The sequence below is a fragment of the Nicotiana attenuata genome, chromosome 6, assembly GCF_001879085.1.
Source record: "Nicotiana attenuata strain UT chromosome 6, NIATTr2, whole genome shotgun sequence".
Lineage (NCBI taxonomy): Eukaryota > Viridiplantae > Streptophyta > Magnoliopsida > Solanales > Solanaceae > Nicotiana > Nicotiana attenuata.
In genome coordinates, this window is record NC_031994.1 from 56,051,233 (window position 1) to 56,064,101 (window position 12,869).

Below are 12,869 nucleotides of genomic sequence, written 5' to 3' on the forward strand. Positions count from 1 at the left end.
CGTTATTGGAAGCACCCGATAACGCCGGCTTTAATTCCGGCATCACGTGATCTTATATCGAAAGGCAATCCACGATTGCTCGTTTTTGCTCTCTCAAGAGTTTAACCGTTTCAGCAACGTGTTCGTCCTCCGCATCATTAGGGGTTGGGCCCTGCACCTGTTGAGGATATTGTCCTTCATGAGCAGGGGTTGTTTCATCCCCTTCGTTGCGGGTCTCGCTGATGGAATCATCATGTTTAGACACCTCTTCCCGTTCATCGTGTGCTCCCACGTTGTGAACGTTTTTGACATCATTGGTTGCCATATCTGATTCTTACTAAGGAAAGAATCACAATTTCTTAGTAATAAATAACTGGATCAAAGCAATTACGTATCTGTCTATGTCCCACAGTGGGCACCAAACTGATTACCCGTAAAACGGTACAGTTAAATTTGTAGCGTGGTTTATAGACAAACGAATCGATTGATCCAAAAATGATAAGAAAATAGAATAGAAATAAGATTGACGACTGAAATTAAAGGAAATGACAAGCCTGATTCTGAGCTCGATCTTACCTATAGCGAGAACAGAAGCAATGATAGAGCAATGATGAAATTATATAGATCGTGCGTAAAACAGTATGCTATAGCTTTTGTATGCAGAATGTGTCTTGTCCTACAAAGGTTTTCAATTCTGCTATTTATAGCTATCCTTAGGGAGACAAGATCTTATCAAGCTCTTCTTGAATGAGAATAAAAATACTATTGATGGCTGCATAACCACTGGCCTTTGAGAGCAGATATTTTATGTAACGGCTGCTCATTAAATGTTATCTGATGTCAAGCCTTTGAATCTCTACCATCAGTTGTGGTTCCTTCGGGGTCTATTATGTACCAGTTACATATTTCGCACTCGGTGCCAGTTATTTGTCAACTCATTTTTTATCTATCTTCGGTTTCACATGTCGCTTTATCATTCGACCACTTGTTATCAACCAATTTCACCACATACAGGTGGTCGTATTGATTAAGTTAACTATAGCTCTTGAGGAATGGGATTAATGAACAGTTCTAGCCCATTCCTCCTATACACCAAAAGTTTCATACATATAAGAGAATATTGTCCCAAGATCTACATTATTTAGCGTCCATATTATGGATGAAGCATGATATAAAGTTTTTTCCTTCCATAAAATAATTCCCTTAACAACACATTGAGGTGCACTCCAATTGAGGTTTTTAACTTGGTTATACAAGAACAATCCGGAGATTAATGCACTCCAAGATTGTGATAACTTGTGACTAATTAACACGAATTTCCAAAATGTTATGCTAAGACTTATCTAGAATGTAACATGTCAATTGGCTCATCTTAGTCTAGTTTTAGAAGCAAGAAATGAATACAACACTGATATTAATGCACAACATATATAAGTGATAATTGAAAGGTGCACTCTTACACTACAACTTGCATGTCATTAAAGATCTAGTGTTGGCAATGGCTCCATTAAATAGGGATTCAGAGTATAGAGTCATCCTTGCCACTTGCTTAGTCATGTCGATCGACCATTCCTCTTTCTTTTTCTTGAATGCATTAATAGCAAATAAACTCAACATTTCCAATTGGAATGTTGAGAAATTATGTGATTTAACATTTTTTCCCCTTAACTTGGTTTTATCGCGACTCGGGTAGGATTTTCCCTTTTCTATTTTTTTCCTCCCAACTTCCCTTACCATACCACCTTTGTTTTCCCTTTTTTTTCTTTTATTGGTGGCTTTATTGTTTTTCCTTCCAGAAAACTCTTTAGGCATTGTTCCTTCACTTACCCAAAATATTTGCGAACTTTGTAATAAAGATCACGATATTTAGTACTTTGGTTCAACATCAATCAAAGTCATTGCAAAATTTCAATAACGCCCAAACACGTAATTTCGGGTTTCATTAAAACTGGAAGAGTACTGGGGACAATATTATCATTTATGGCCAGCCAGATACATGTTGTTTCAAACAGATCCAATGATTGGGACTATTGAACTACTTATAATATGAGCCAGTAGAGTCTATGACATAATTTTCATAAAATATCTTTAATTGATAAGATCCAGTAGAAATAAATCTAACCATTTTGAAACTGAAAACTTAGGGGATGTCAAGTATTAGCCGTCTTTATTTTTTATAAAAGTAGTTAATCTTTTATAGCTTCGAACATCAAGAGACATGAAGTTTGGTGAATATTCATTTTAAAGATATACTATAAAAATAAATATGTGACTCATCTTTTGGATTCATTTGGAAACGCCGCCCTTAACAATGTTTGGAGCTTTATTTTGTAAAGGCATTTAAAGCGTATAGAGATTAAAGACAAAGTAGTAATACTATATAAACATAATCCAAGTACTTTGAGTTTCTGCTATAAAAGTATATTGAGACAACCTTTATTTATTATTTATCCAGCTTCGGAGATTCCATTACAAAATGCGTACACGAAAAGTTAATGTTTGTCTGGCTAGAGTTTTATAAGTAATGAATCTTCATGTTGTCATCAACCTTGTATTTAGGCGATAATTCTAAATTTATGCATAAGATAATAGAAATCGGGAAAAATAAGTCAATAAAAGAAAGAACGAGAAAATATATTGATCATCAGAACTACATCACAAGACCAAAAGATTAAAAAGGGAAATACCTTGTCGTATTTTTGGATCAATTTGGAATTGCTCCCCTATAAATTCCAGCTACCAACGGACAGTTGAATCTTAAAGATCAAACAGATTTTGAGGTCAGTCAAAGTGGATAAGAGCTGAGAAACAAAATGGACGAAGGACGTCAAATGTTCTCATAGCAAAGTAGCAAATCAACATAATTGTTTTGATTTCTTTTTTTATATAAGTGAAAATTAAATCGAATTGGACCGTTAATATCCTCAAGTAAAATCACATGCATAATCAATAAAAAAAAAAAAAAAACTATTCAATAGACTCTAAAGGAATTTCAGGAATCTCACGAAAATTTAGAAATGTGATAAAGCAAGCATAGAGTTTGAATATCATAGGCATTTTTCTTAAATTTTTATACGAAATTAGATTTATAATTCTACTTCGTTAAATTGTAATGTTCAGACAATGATCCAATATTGTGAATTTGGTGATTCTAGCTCAGTTCCAAGCTCCTCCCATGGAGGAAATGAGCTTGTGCAGAAGTGAGAGCAAAAATGTTCGAGCAGAGAGAGATGTGTTAGAGCCTTCCAGAAGAAAAATGAATTGATCTCTTATGTTTTACAATGAGATTACAATATATATATATATATATATATATATATATATATATATATATATATATATATATATATATATATAGCTAATTTAATCAACCGGCCTAATATACAGTTGTCACCTAACTGTCATATACACAATAGAATTAACTAACTTCTAACAACCTACTAACCTCTACAGTTAACTCCTTTAAACACAGTTAAGTTCTAACACCTAACTGTTCCAACACTGGCAATCGATCTCTATATATTTTGTCCTATCGTGGAATATAGGATCGGCTGCAATATGCAATGCTGTCTTGCTATCACAGAATAAGTCTATAGGTTGCTCAATGGACACCTTTAACTCTGAGAACAGTCCTAACAACCAAGTTATTTCTGATGTACCTACTGCCAAACTCCTATATTCTGCTTCTGTAGAGCTTCTTGAAACTGTCTGTTGTTTCTTCGATTTCCATGATATTAGGGACTCCCCAAACTTCACTAAGAACCTAGTCACTGATCTTCTTGTATTTAGACATGCTGCCTAATCAACATCAGAGTAGCAGCTTAAGGTATTTGACTGTACACTACTCATAAGAATTCCCATTCCTGGGTCTTTCTTGATGTACTTTACTACTCTAACTGATGCATCCCAGTGAGATCTTTTGGGTGCTTGCATAAATTCAATTAGAGTATGTACAACATAGCTAATGTCTGGTTTGGTTATTGTTAGATAAAGCAATCTCCCAATGCTTCTTTGATCGGCTGATGCATCACCTAATGCCTCATCTCCTGATGCACCAGTATGTTGATCATACTCTTGTGAAGTAAATTTCTGATTCAAATCAATAGGTGTTGCTGCTGGCTTAGTTCCTCCTAATCCCAGATCTGACACCAATTGCAATGCATACTTTCTTTGATTCAACAAAATTCCCTTGCTTGTCTCATGATCCCTATTCCCAGAAAATACCTCAATTCTCCAAAGTCTTTCACTTTGAATTTATGATGTAGTACATCTTTTGTCTCCTGTATGTGACCATCATCATTCCCTGTAATTAACAAGCCATCCACATATATCAATATTGCCACAAAGTTATCTCCTCTACTTTTAGTAAATATGGAATAGTCATACAAGCTCTGCTTGTAGTCTGATTCCTTTAATGCCTCAGTAAGCTTTATATTCTATTTCCTTGAGGCTTGTTTATGCCCATACAATGATTTCTTCAATATACAAACCTTTGACTCCCCCTGTCTTCTGAATCTATGAGGAAGCTCCATGCACACCTCTTCATATAGATCTCCTTGAAATAATGCATTGTAGACATCCATTTGATACAAGTTCCAACCCCTTGATGCTGCCAATGCAATCAGTGTTCTCACTTTCACCATTTAGGCAACTGGTGAAAAAGTCTCATGGTAATCCAATCCTTCCTTTTGGTTATACCCTTTTGCAACCAATCTAGCCTTCTATCTTTCTACATCTCCACTTGACTTGTATTTTATGTTGTAGACCCATTTAGATCCAATTGCATTCTTGCCTTTTGATAGGTCTACTATTTCCCATGTATTATTGTCTTCTAATGCCTTAATTTCCAGTTTCATTGCATCAATCCAATTGTCATCCTGAGATGCTTCCTTGAAGCTTTGAGGCTCTGTGAGGGCTGATTGCTTGGCCAAGTAGCTCTTGTATTTTTCTGACACATGGTCATAACAGATGCAATCTGCTAAAGTGTGTAGTGTTGCTCCATTTGCCTTCTTACTAGTCACAAAATCTTCAAGCCACAGTGGTGCTTTAGCAGTTCTTCCTGATTTTCTCAAGGTTTGTGTTGTGTGATCAAGCTCCATAATGCCTTCAGTAATGTTTGTAGGTATGCCTGTAAGTGCAGGAGAAGGTGTAGCTTCTGTAAGTGTAGGAGCAAGTGTAGCTTCACCTTCAGTTACTGCATGAGTATCCTCAGCTGGTTCAGAATTATTATTGATAACATCATCTACTGGTTCATCATGAGCTTCACTATCAGCAGAGTTCTCAGAGTTTTCATGAGTATCAACTGAGTATGCTTCCTCATATACTTCATAGTCCACTACTTCATTTTTCTGACACATGTTCATAACAGATGCAGTCTGCTAAAGTGTGTACTGTTGCTCCATTTGCCTTCTTACTAGTCACAAAATCTTGAAGCCACAGTGGTGCTTTAGCAGTTCTTCCTGATCTTCTCAAGGTTAATGTTGTGTGATCAGGCTCCATAATGCCTTGGTAATTTTTGTAGGTGTGTCTGTAAGTGCAGGAGCAGGTGTAGCTTCTGTAAGTGTAGGAGCAAGTGCAGCTTCACCTTCAGTTACTGCATGAGTATCCTCAACTGGTTCAGAATTATTATTGACAACATTATCTACAGGTTCATCATGAGATTCACTAACAGCAGAGTTCTCAGAGTTTTCATGAATGTCAACTGAGTATGCTTCCTCATATACTTCATAGTCCACTGCTTCATTTTTCTGACACATGGTCATAACAGATGCAGTCTGCTAAAGTGTGTAGTGTTGCTCCATTTGCCTTCTTACTAGTTACAAAATCTTGAAGCCACAATGGTGCTTTAGCAGTTCTTCCTGATTTTCTCAAGTTTTGTGTTGTGTGATTAGGCTCCATAATGCCTTCAGTAATGTTTGTAGGTGTGTCTGTAAGTGCAGGAGCAGGTGTAGCTTCTGTAAGTGTAGGAGCAAGTGCAGCTTCACCTTCAGTTACTACATGAGTATCCTCAGCTGGTTCAAAATTATTATTGACAACATCATCTACTGCTTCATCATGAGCTTCACTATCAACAGAGTTCTCAGAGTTTTTATGAGTGTCAACTGAGTATGCTTCATCATATACTTCATAGTCCAGTACTTCATGATCTTGCAATCTCCCCCTGTCATGAGCTGTGGAGGATTAACCAATAGATGAGGGATAGGAGAACTTGGCAACTTATTGAAAAGGAAATATATTCACCTTGAATACCACATCTCGACTAACAAACAATTGCTTAGTCTCAAGATCTAACAACTTGTAACCTTTTTGTGTGGCTGAATAACCCAAGAATAAAGCAGCCTTGGGTCTAGCTGTACCTGTCTCCTTTGGGCAAATTCACATCATAACATAGACATCCAAACACCTTCAAATGTGCAAGAATAGGTGGTCTGGAATATAGAAGATCAAAAGGACTTTTGCCACCTAAAACATCATTTGGCAATCTGTTGATAAGATATACGGCTGTATCTATGCATTCTCCCCAGAATCTGGTTGGAATTGTACCTTGGAACTTCAGTGCCCTTGCTACATCAAGAATATGCCTATGTTTGCGCTCCACAACTCCATTTTGTTGTGGAGTATAGACACAACTACTTTGATGTAGAATGCCATATGAGTAAGCTAGTGCATGGGTGATTAAAAAATTCAATACCATTGTCTATATGAATGACTTTTGTAATTGCATTAAACTGAGTTCTTATCATAGCAAGAAATAATTTCAGTACAACAAACACATCACTTTTAAACTGCAACAAATATATCCAAGTGAATCTAGACATCAGAAAGAACTGCTTCTTATCATGAGGAGGAATTTTGTAGGGACCCTAGACATCCATGTGTAGAAGTTCTAATACAGACTGACTCCTAGATTAACTATTAGGAAAATATATATGTTTTGTTTTGCCAGAGGGAAGATAGAACAATCATTGTTTACGTTGACATTACTCAATTTATTTTGCAAAGATGTCATATTCTTCATGGTGCTTATTGAAGCATGCCCAAGCCTCCTATGCCATAATATGTTGTCCTCTTTTTGTTGTGATACAACTACATTCATCACTGGCAATTGAAACTTCTTATTTATATCTTTCTTGACTATGTACAGTCCTCCCTTTTCTCTACCAATCCCCCTCACCCTGCCACTGTAAAGGTCCTGAAATATACAAAAAATCAGGAAAGAAATTGACAGAGCAAGAGAGCTCCTTTTTCAGTTTTGAAACTGATAACAGGTTGAACTTGAAGTCTGGAACGTAAAGTACATTGTGTATTCTCATATTTTCTAGGAATTCTGCTATTCCTTTATGTGTTATAGTGGACTTTCCTCCATTAGGTAGGTTAACATGTTCTTTAATACATGATCTCAGCTCAGTTTTACTGTGTAATCTATCTAGGCTAGCAGTAATATGATGCGAAGACCCTGAATCTATTATCCATTCCTCACAATCTAAGTCTTCCATAAATGAAGATGTTATACCTGCCATGTTCACCTATGGCTCAGTATTTCCTTTGTTCAGCATAGTGAGAGTTTGCCCATATTGCTCCTTTGTGAAGAAAGGTTTGTCACCTGTGTGCCCAAGGCTTGATTCCTCATCCACTGATGGAGTCCTTTTGTTCAAATCAGAGTTACCAATCACATTGTTGGCTACAAATTTCTTCCTTCCTTTGAAGTCTTGTGGATAACCAAATAGTTTGTAACAATTCTCTTTCAAGTGACCTTTCATGTTGCAGTATTAACACTACATGTAAGGTTTCATTTCGTTGTATGGTTGTCCTTGTCTAATTTATATTGCCATTGGATCAGCCTTTCCTGTTGAGTTAGAGCTGGACCTCTGACTTTCATCTTCGATTATCATCGTGTAGGCTTGATTCAAGGTAGGTTCCACAATCTTCATTAAAATCTGCCTCCTCGATGGCTCATAGGACTCATTCGGTCCACTTAAAAATTGAAGTAGCCTCTATCTATGAAGATGCTCTATGTAATCCTTCGATTTTGGACAATCACATCCTGGTGAAGGTACCATGGCATCGTACTCAGCCCAGAGCTCCTTCAGCCTTGTGAAGTAAGATGAAATAGAGTCTGTTCCTTGAGAAATGGTTGTATTTTCTCGATGCAGCTGATATATCCTTACTCTATTCACTTTGTCAAACCTTTCACGCAAATCCTCCCAAACTAGATGCGCATTCGGTGCATAAACGATTACACTAAAGAGATCCGGTGACACTGTGTTCATCAACCAGGAGAGCACAATAGCATTGCATGTCTCCCAATCCTCATGGAGTTCAGCTTCAAACGACTCCTTCTTACAAGTGTCAGTCACGAACCCTAATTTTTGCTTAGCTTGTAATGCAATTTGCATCGATCGACGCCACAATCCATAATTCTCAGATCCATATAGTTTTACTAGAATTAGAATTGAGCTAAGAGTATCGGAAGGATGCACAAATAGTGAATCAGCCGCCATTGTTGAACTTCAACTGAGATTTGAAGAAGAAGAAGAAATTGAAACAGAGTTCTAAGATTTAGCGGAAACTTCCAGTATCAAACGCTCTGATACCATGTGAATTTGATGATTCTAGCTCAGTTCCAAGCTCCTCCCATGGAGGAAATGAGCTTGTGCAGAAGTGAGAGCAAAAGTTTTCGAGCAGAGAGAGAGAGAGATCTGTTAGAGCCTTCTAGAAGAAAAATAAATTGATCTCTTATGTTTTACAATGAGATTACAATGTGTGTGTGTGTGTGTGTGTATATATATATATACAGAGCTAATTTAATCAACTGACCTAATCTACTATTGTCACCTAACTGTCATATACACAGTATAGTTAACTAACCTCTAAAAACCTACTAACCTCTACAGTAACTCCTTTAACCACAGTTAAGTCCTAACCACTAACTGTTCCAACAAATATATCTTATATAAAATATGACTTGAGGATTCGGTCGATTATAAAATTATTCATTATCAATAGTGTCAAGAAATTGGCGGAATTTTTCCATGATTTTTTAAATCTTGCAAAAGATATTTCAAAAAAGGTGTTTCTTTAAAATTAAAAAGAAAATCTCTAAAAGTTTTCCGAAAAAAAAAGTTTATTTTCGTAGAAGTGGTATCACGGGGTTATCAAAGAGAAAGATCTTTCTCCACATGTTAACTAACAAATTTATAAAAACAATTTTAAAAAAAAAACTGTTCAAATGTATATTCTCTTGGTACAAACATTTTCTGGAATTCCAAAAGGTGCTCAAACGGCAATACATGCAGGCATATTTGAAGAGATGGTGCACAAAAGTTCAGATCAAGTGGGAGTATTTTCATAGTAGAGTTAGGTGAAAATATAATATTCTTTCCCAGGTGATGGTTAGATCCTCCACCTTATAATCCCGTCCCTATTTCCCCTTCTCCTTTCAGATGTATAATTTATTGAAAAAGAAAACGTAGAAGTAGTGATACTCAAATGAAAGGCAGCCTGACACAATAGTAAAAGTTGTCATCGCGTACTCAGAGGCCATGGATTCAAACAACATAAACAACCTCTGGGTGCAAGTAGGGGCGGATCTAGGTGCACGGTAGAGGGTTCAATTGAACCCTATTCACCAAAAATTATACATAGCATATAATGTTAAATTTTTTATGTATATATTGTTAGTACTCTGTATTAAAAAATATATTCAAAAAATCAGTAGCAACGTAAAAATAGTAATATAAAATAAGCAAAAAATTAATCCGAGCCTACTGAATTCACAGTATTTTCTTAAGGAACTTAATCCCCTCCTAGTACCCGAAGACCGAGGTTTAGGATTATTGTCTCCCAGGATAGAATGGACTACCCTCACTGGTGTAGCGGTACTTCAAATCCCAGTGACCAACAAACTCAAAGATCAGTAGCAAATCACACTTACTGCTTTCTTTCTGTTAAAAACAATGCAGAGGGAAAAAGGAGAAATCAGAATTTTCGAAAGGAAAATCTGTGGGAAAGAACATGTATTTATAGCCAAAAAATTGGATAATACCGAAGAGTTGCAACTCTTCATGTAAAGGCTGAAACTCAAAATGGCTACTTTATAAAACGGACATTTACGCAAACCGCCAAATTTACATTCTGACTGGAAATTCAGCTCTTTAAGAGCTAGACGAAGTGAAATTGTATATATACCCATCAAAACTCTTTTCCTCCTCCATATGGGACAATGTCCCTTTGTCAAATAGAGAAATTAAAAAAATTTATTTTTCTCTCCATTTCCCATTCAATCTATTTTAAGCTCTAACAAGCTTAAACCCAACAATCCTCCACATGAATGGGGAATTGCTATATCATGAAAATATGCATGAAAAACTGTGTGATTTACAAGCAAGGATTAATCGCATCTCGATAAGTAGGTTTCTCTTTGAACTTTCTGTAGTGAACTTATGTCAGATATACTCGGTCAATCGGTAGATTTGATATCTTTGAACGGTCGAACTTTGGTGTATACCTAGATAATCATAAGTCACAGAATCAACCCTTAACCGTCTTTGGTTCTCATTGTTGTGTTCGTTTCAGCCATGAACACCGCCTGATTTCATAAGTGCGTAGAGAACCGGCCTTACGAAATTCTCCTTGAAGCGACTAACACTTCACACTAACGTAGGTGATTTCAAAACATTTCATCCCATAGATACACTATTTGATATATCCCGTATCAAATTTAGAAACCATTAAAACCCATAATGCTTTATCCTTGGTACAGAACATTGTCTCATCACGAGAATGGACCAAAATGTTTAGTTGGTAATGTTGAACCGTCATTAATGACTTTATTTGATATCCTTGAACCTAGATCTTGGGATCTCCAGTCTTCTAGCTAGAGTTATCACCACAATGACTTGTCCTCGACCATAATCTCATTCCCCTCGATGATTTCTCAACTACCTCTCTAGTTAGGCCTTTCGTAAGTGGACCCGACACATTATCGCTTGACTTTACGTAGTCAATCATGATAATTCCTATAAAGAGTAATTGCTTCACGGTTTTATGTCTTCGGCGTATATGACGAGATTTACCGTTATACATAACGCTTCCAGCCTTTCCAATTGTCGCTTGAATATCGCAGTGTATGTATATTAGGACCAACGATTTGGGCCAAAATGGAATATCTTCCAAGAAATTTCAGAGGCATTCAGCTTCTTCACCGGCTTTATCTAAGGCTATGAGCTCAGCCTCCATTGTAGAGAGGGAAATACAAGTTTGTTTGGACGACTTCCAAGATACCGCTCCTCCACTAATAGCGACTATATATGCACTGGTGGATTTAGAATCAGTTGAACCGGTAATTCAATTTGCATCACAATATCCCTCAATCACCGCAGGATAATTACTGTAGTGCAAAGGAAAGTCTTGGGTATGGTTTAAATATCTCAAGACTCGTTTCATTGCCATCCAATGATATTAACCTGGATTACTCGTGTATCGACTCAATTTCCTTCTAGCACAAGCTATATATGATCGAGTACAATTCATGATATACATTAAACATCCCAACACACGAGCATAATCCAATTGTGATATGCTTTGGCCTTTGTTCTTTGCAAGTGCAAGATTCACGTCAATTGGAGTCTTTGCAACTTTAATATCTAAGTGCTTGAATTTTTCAAGTACTGTTTTAATGTAATGAGATTGTGACAATGCCAGACCTTGAGATGTCTTATGGATCTCAATACCTAGAATTCAATCGGGAACTCTCATGTCATGCCCCAAACCTGGCGGGGCGTGGCCGGCACCTGGTGCCATACTCAGCCCGAGTGTACCACTTTGTAACTGTAAACTCTGGAGGGGTAACCCTCAACTTAGGTCGATGAGGCCATATTCTAAATCATATGAAAATATTGTCTCTCTCATCTGAAGGGGTAAACATACCCAAAAGCTATATATATATATGAGCTTTTGGGTATATTTACCCCTTCAGATGAGAGAGGCAGTATTTTCATATGATTTAGAATATGGACTCATCGACCTAAGTTGAGGGTTACCCCTCCAGAGTTTACAGTTACAAAGTGGTACACTCGGGCTGAGTATGGCACCGCGTGACGAGGCCGCCATGAACATCTACTAATATACAAACTATACATGACTTGTCTACAAGGCTCTAGAGATAACCGTATCATGGTCGGGACAGGGCCTCGACCTACCCATCAACCTGTATAAGAAAATGGACTCCAAGGTCTAAACCTGGTAACTCCGGGAATTAGATCTTACCAGCCAAGTTGATATTTGGATTTGTCTACTAGGAAGGTCTATTCAACTGTCTATCAGGACCTGCAGGCATGAAATGCAGCGTCCCCGACAAAAGAGACGTCAGTATGAAATAATGTACCGAGTATGTAAGGCAACAGATTAATTGAAAGCTGAAACGAACTGATAATATAATAACTGAAAGTAACTGTGAGTCAAAGATAACCCGAAGATGTGCTTACCTGTTGATACTGACTCAACTCTCTCAATATAGTAAGTAAAATAGATGTTCGGCCCTATAAGGCACGGTATGTGTAATTGCGCTGTCGTAGTAGGCTCGCTCATAGGCACTCGGCCATACTAGGATCTGTATCTCGGCCATTCTAGACATGCTCATAGGCGCTCGGCCACAGTAGGCTCGGTGTATAACTTACCATCTGAACAGAGGTTGCCCAATAGGGACCTGCCAACCGATTATAGCTCGATGGCGGTGAAAATACTGTAGTACTACCCAATAGGGGCCTGCCCACCGATTATAGCTCGATGGTGGTGAAAATCCTATAATATTGTATATATATATATATATATATATATATATATATATATATATATATATATATATATATATATATATATATATAATATAT

The 12,869-nt window shown here is 37.0% G+C and overlaps 1 protein-coding gene across 1 annotated transcript; it reads right to left on the reverse strand.

Annotated features, from left to right (window-relative positions):
* LOC109227854 (uncharacterized mitochondrial protein AtMg00810-like) lies at positions 3,778 to 4,622 on the reverse strand. The gene is made up of 3 exons (XM_019393046.1): positions 4,470 to 4,622; positions 4,248 to 4,282; positions 3,778 to 4,186 (listed from the first exon to the last, which is right to left on the reverse strand). Exons 1-3 carry the CDS (start codon positions 4,620 to 4,622, stop codon positions 3,778 to 3,780), a joined length of 597 nt encoding a protein of 198 aa, XP_019248591.1.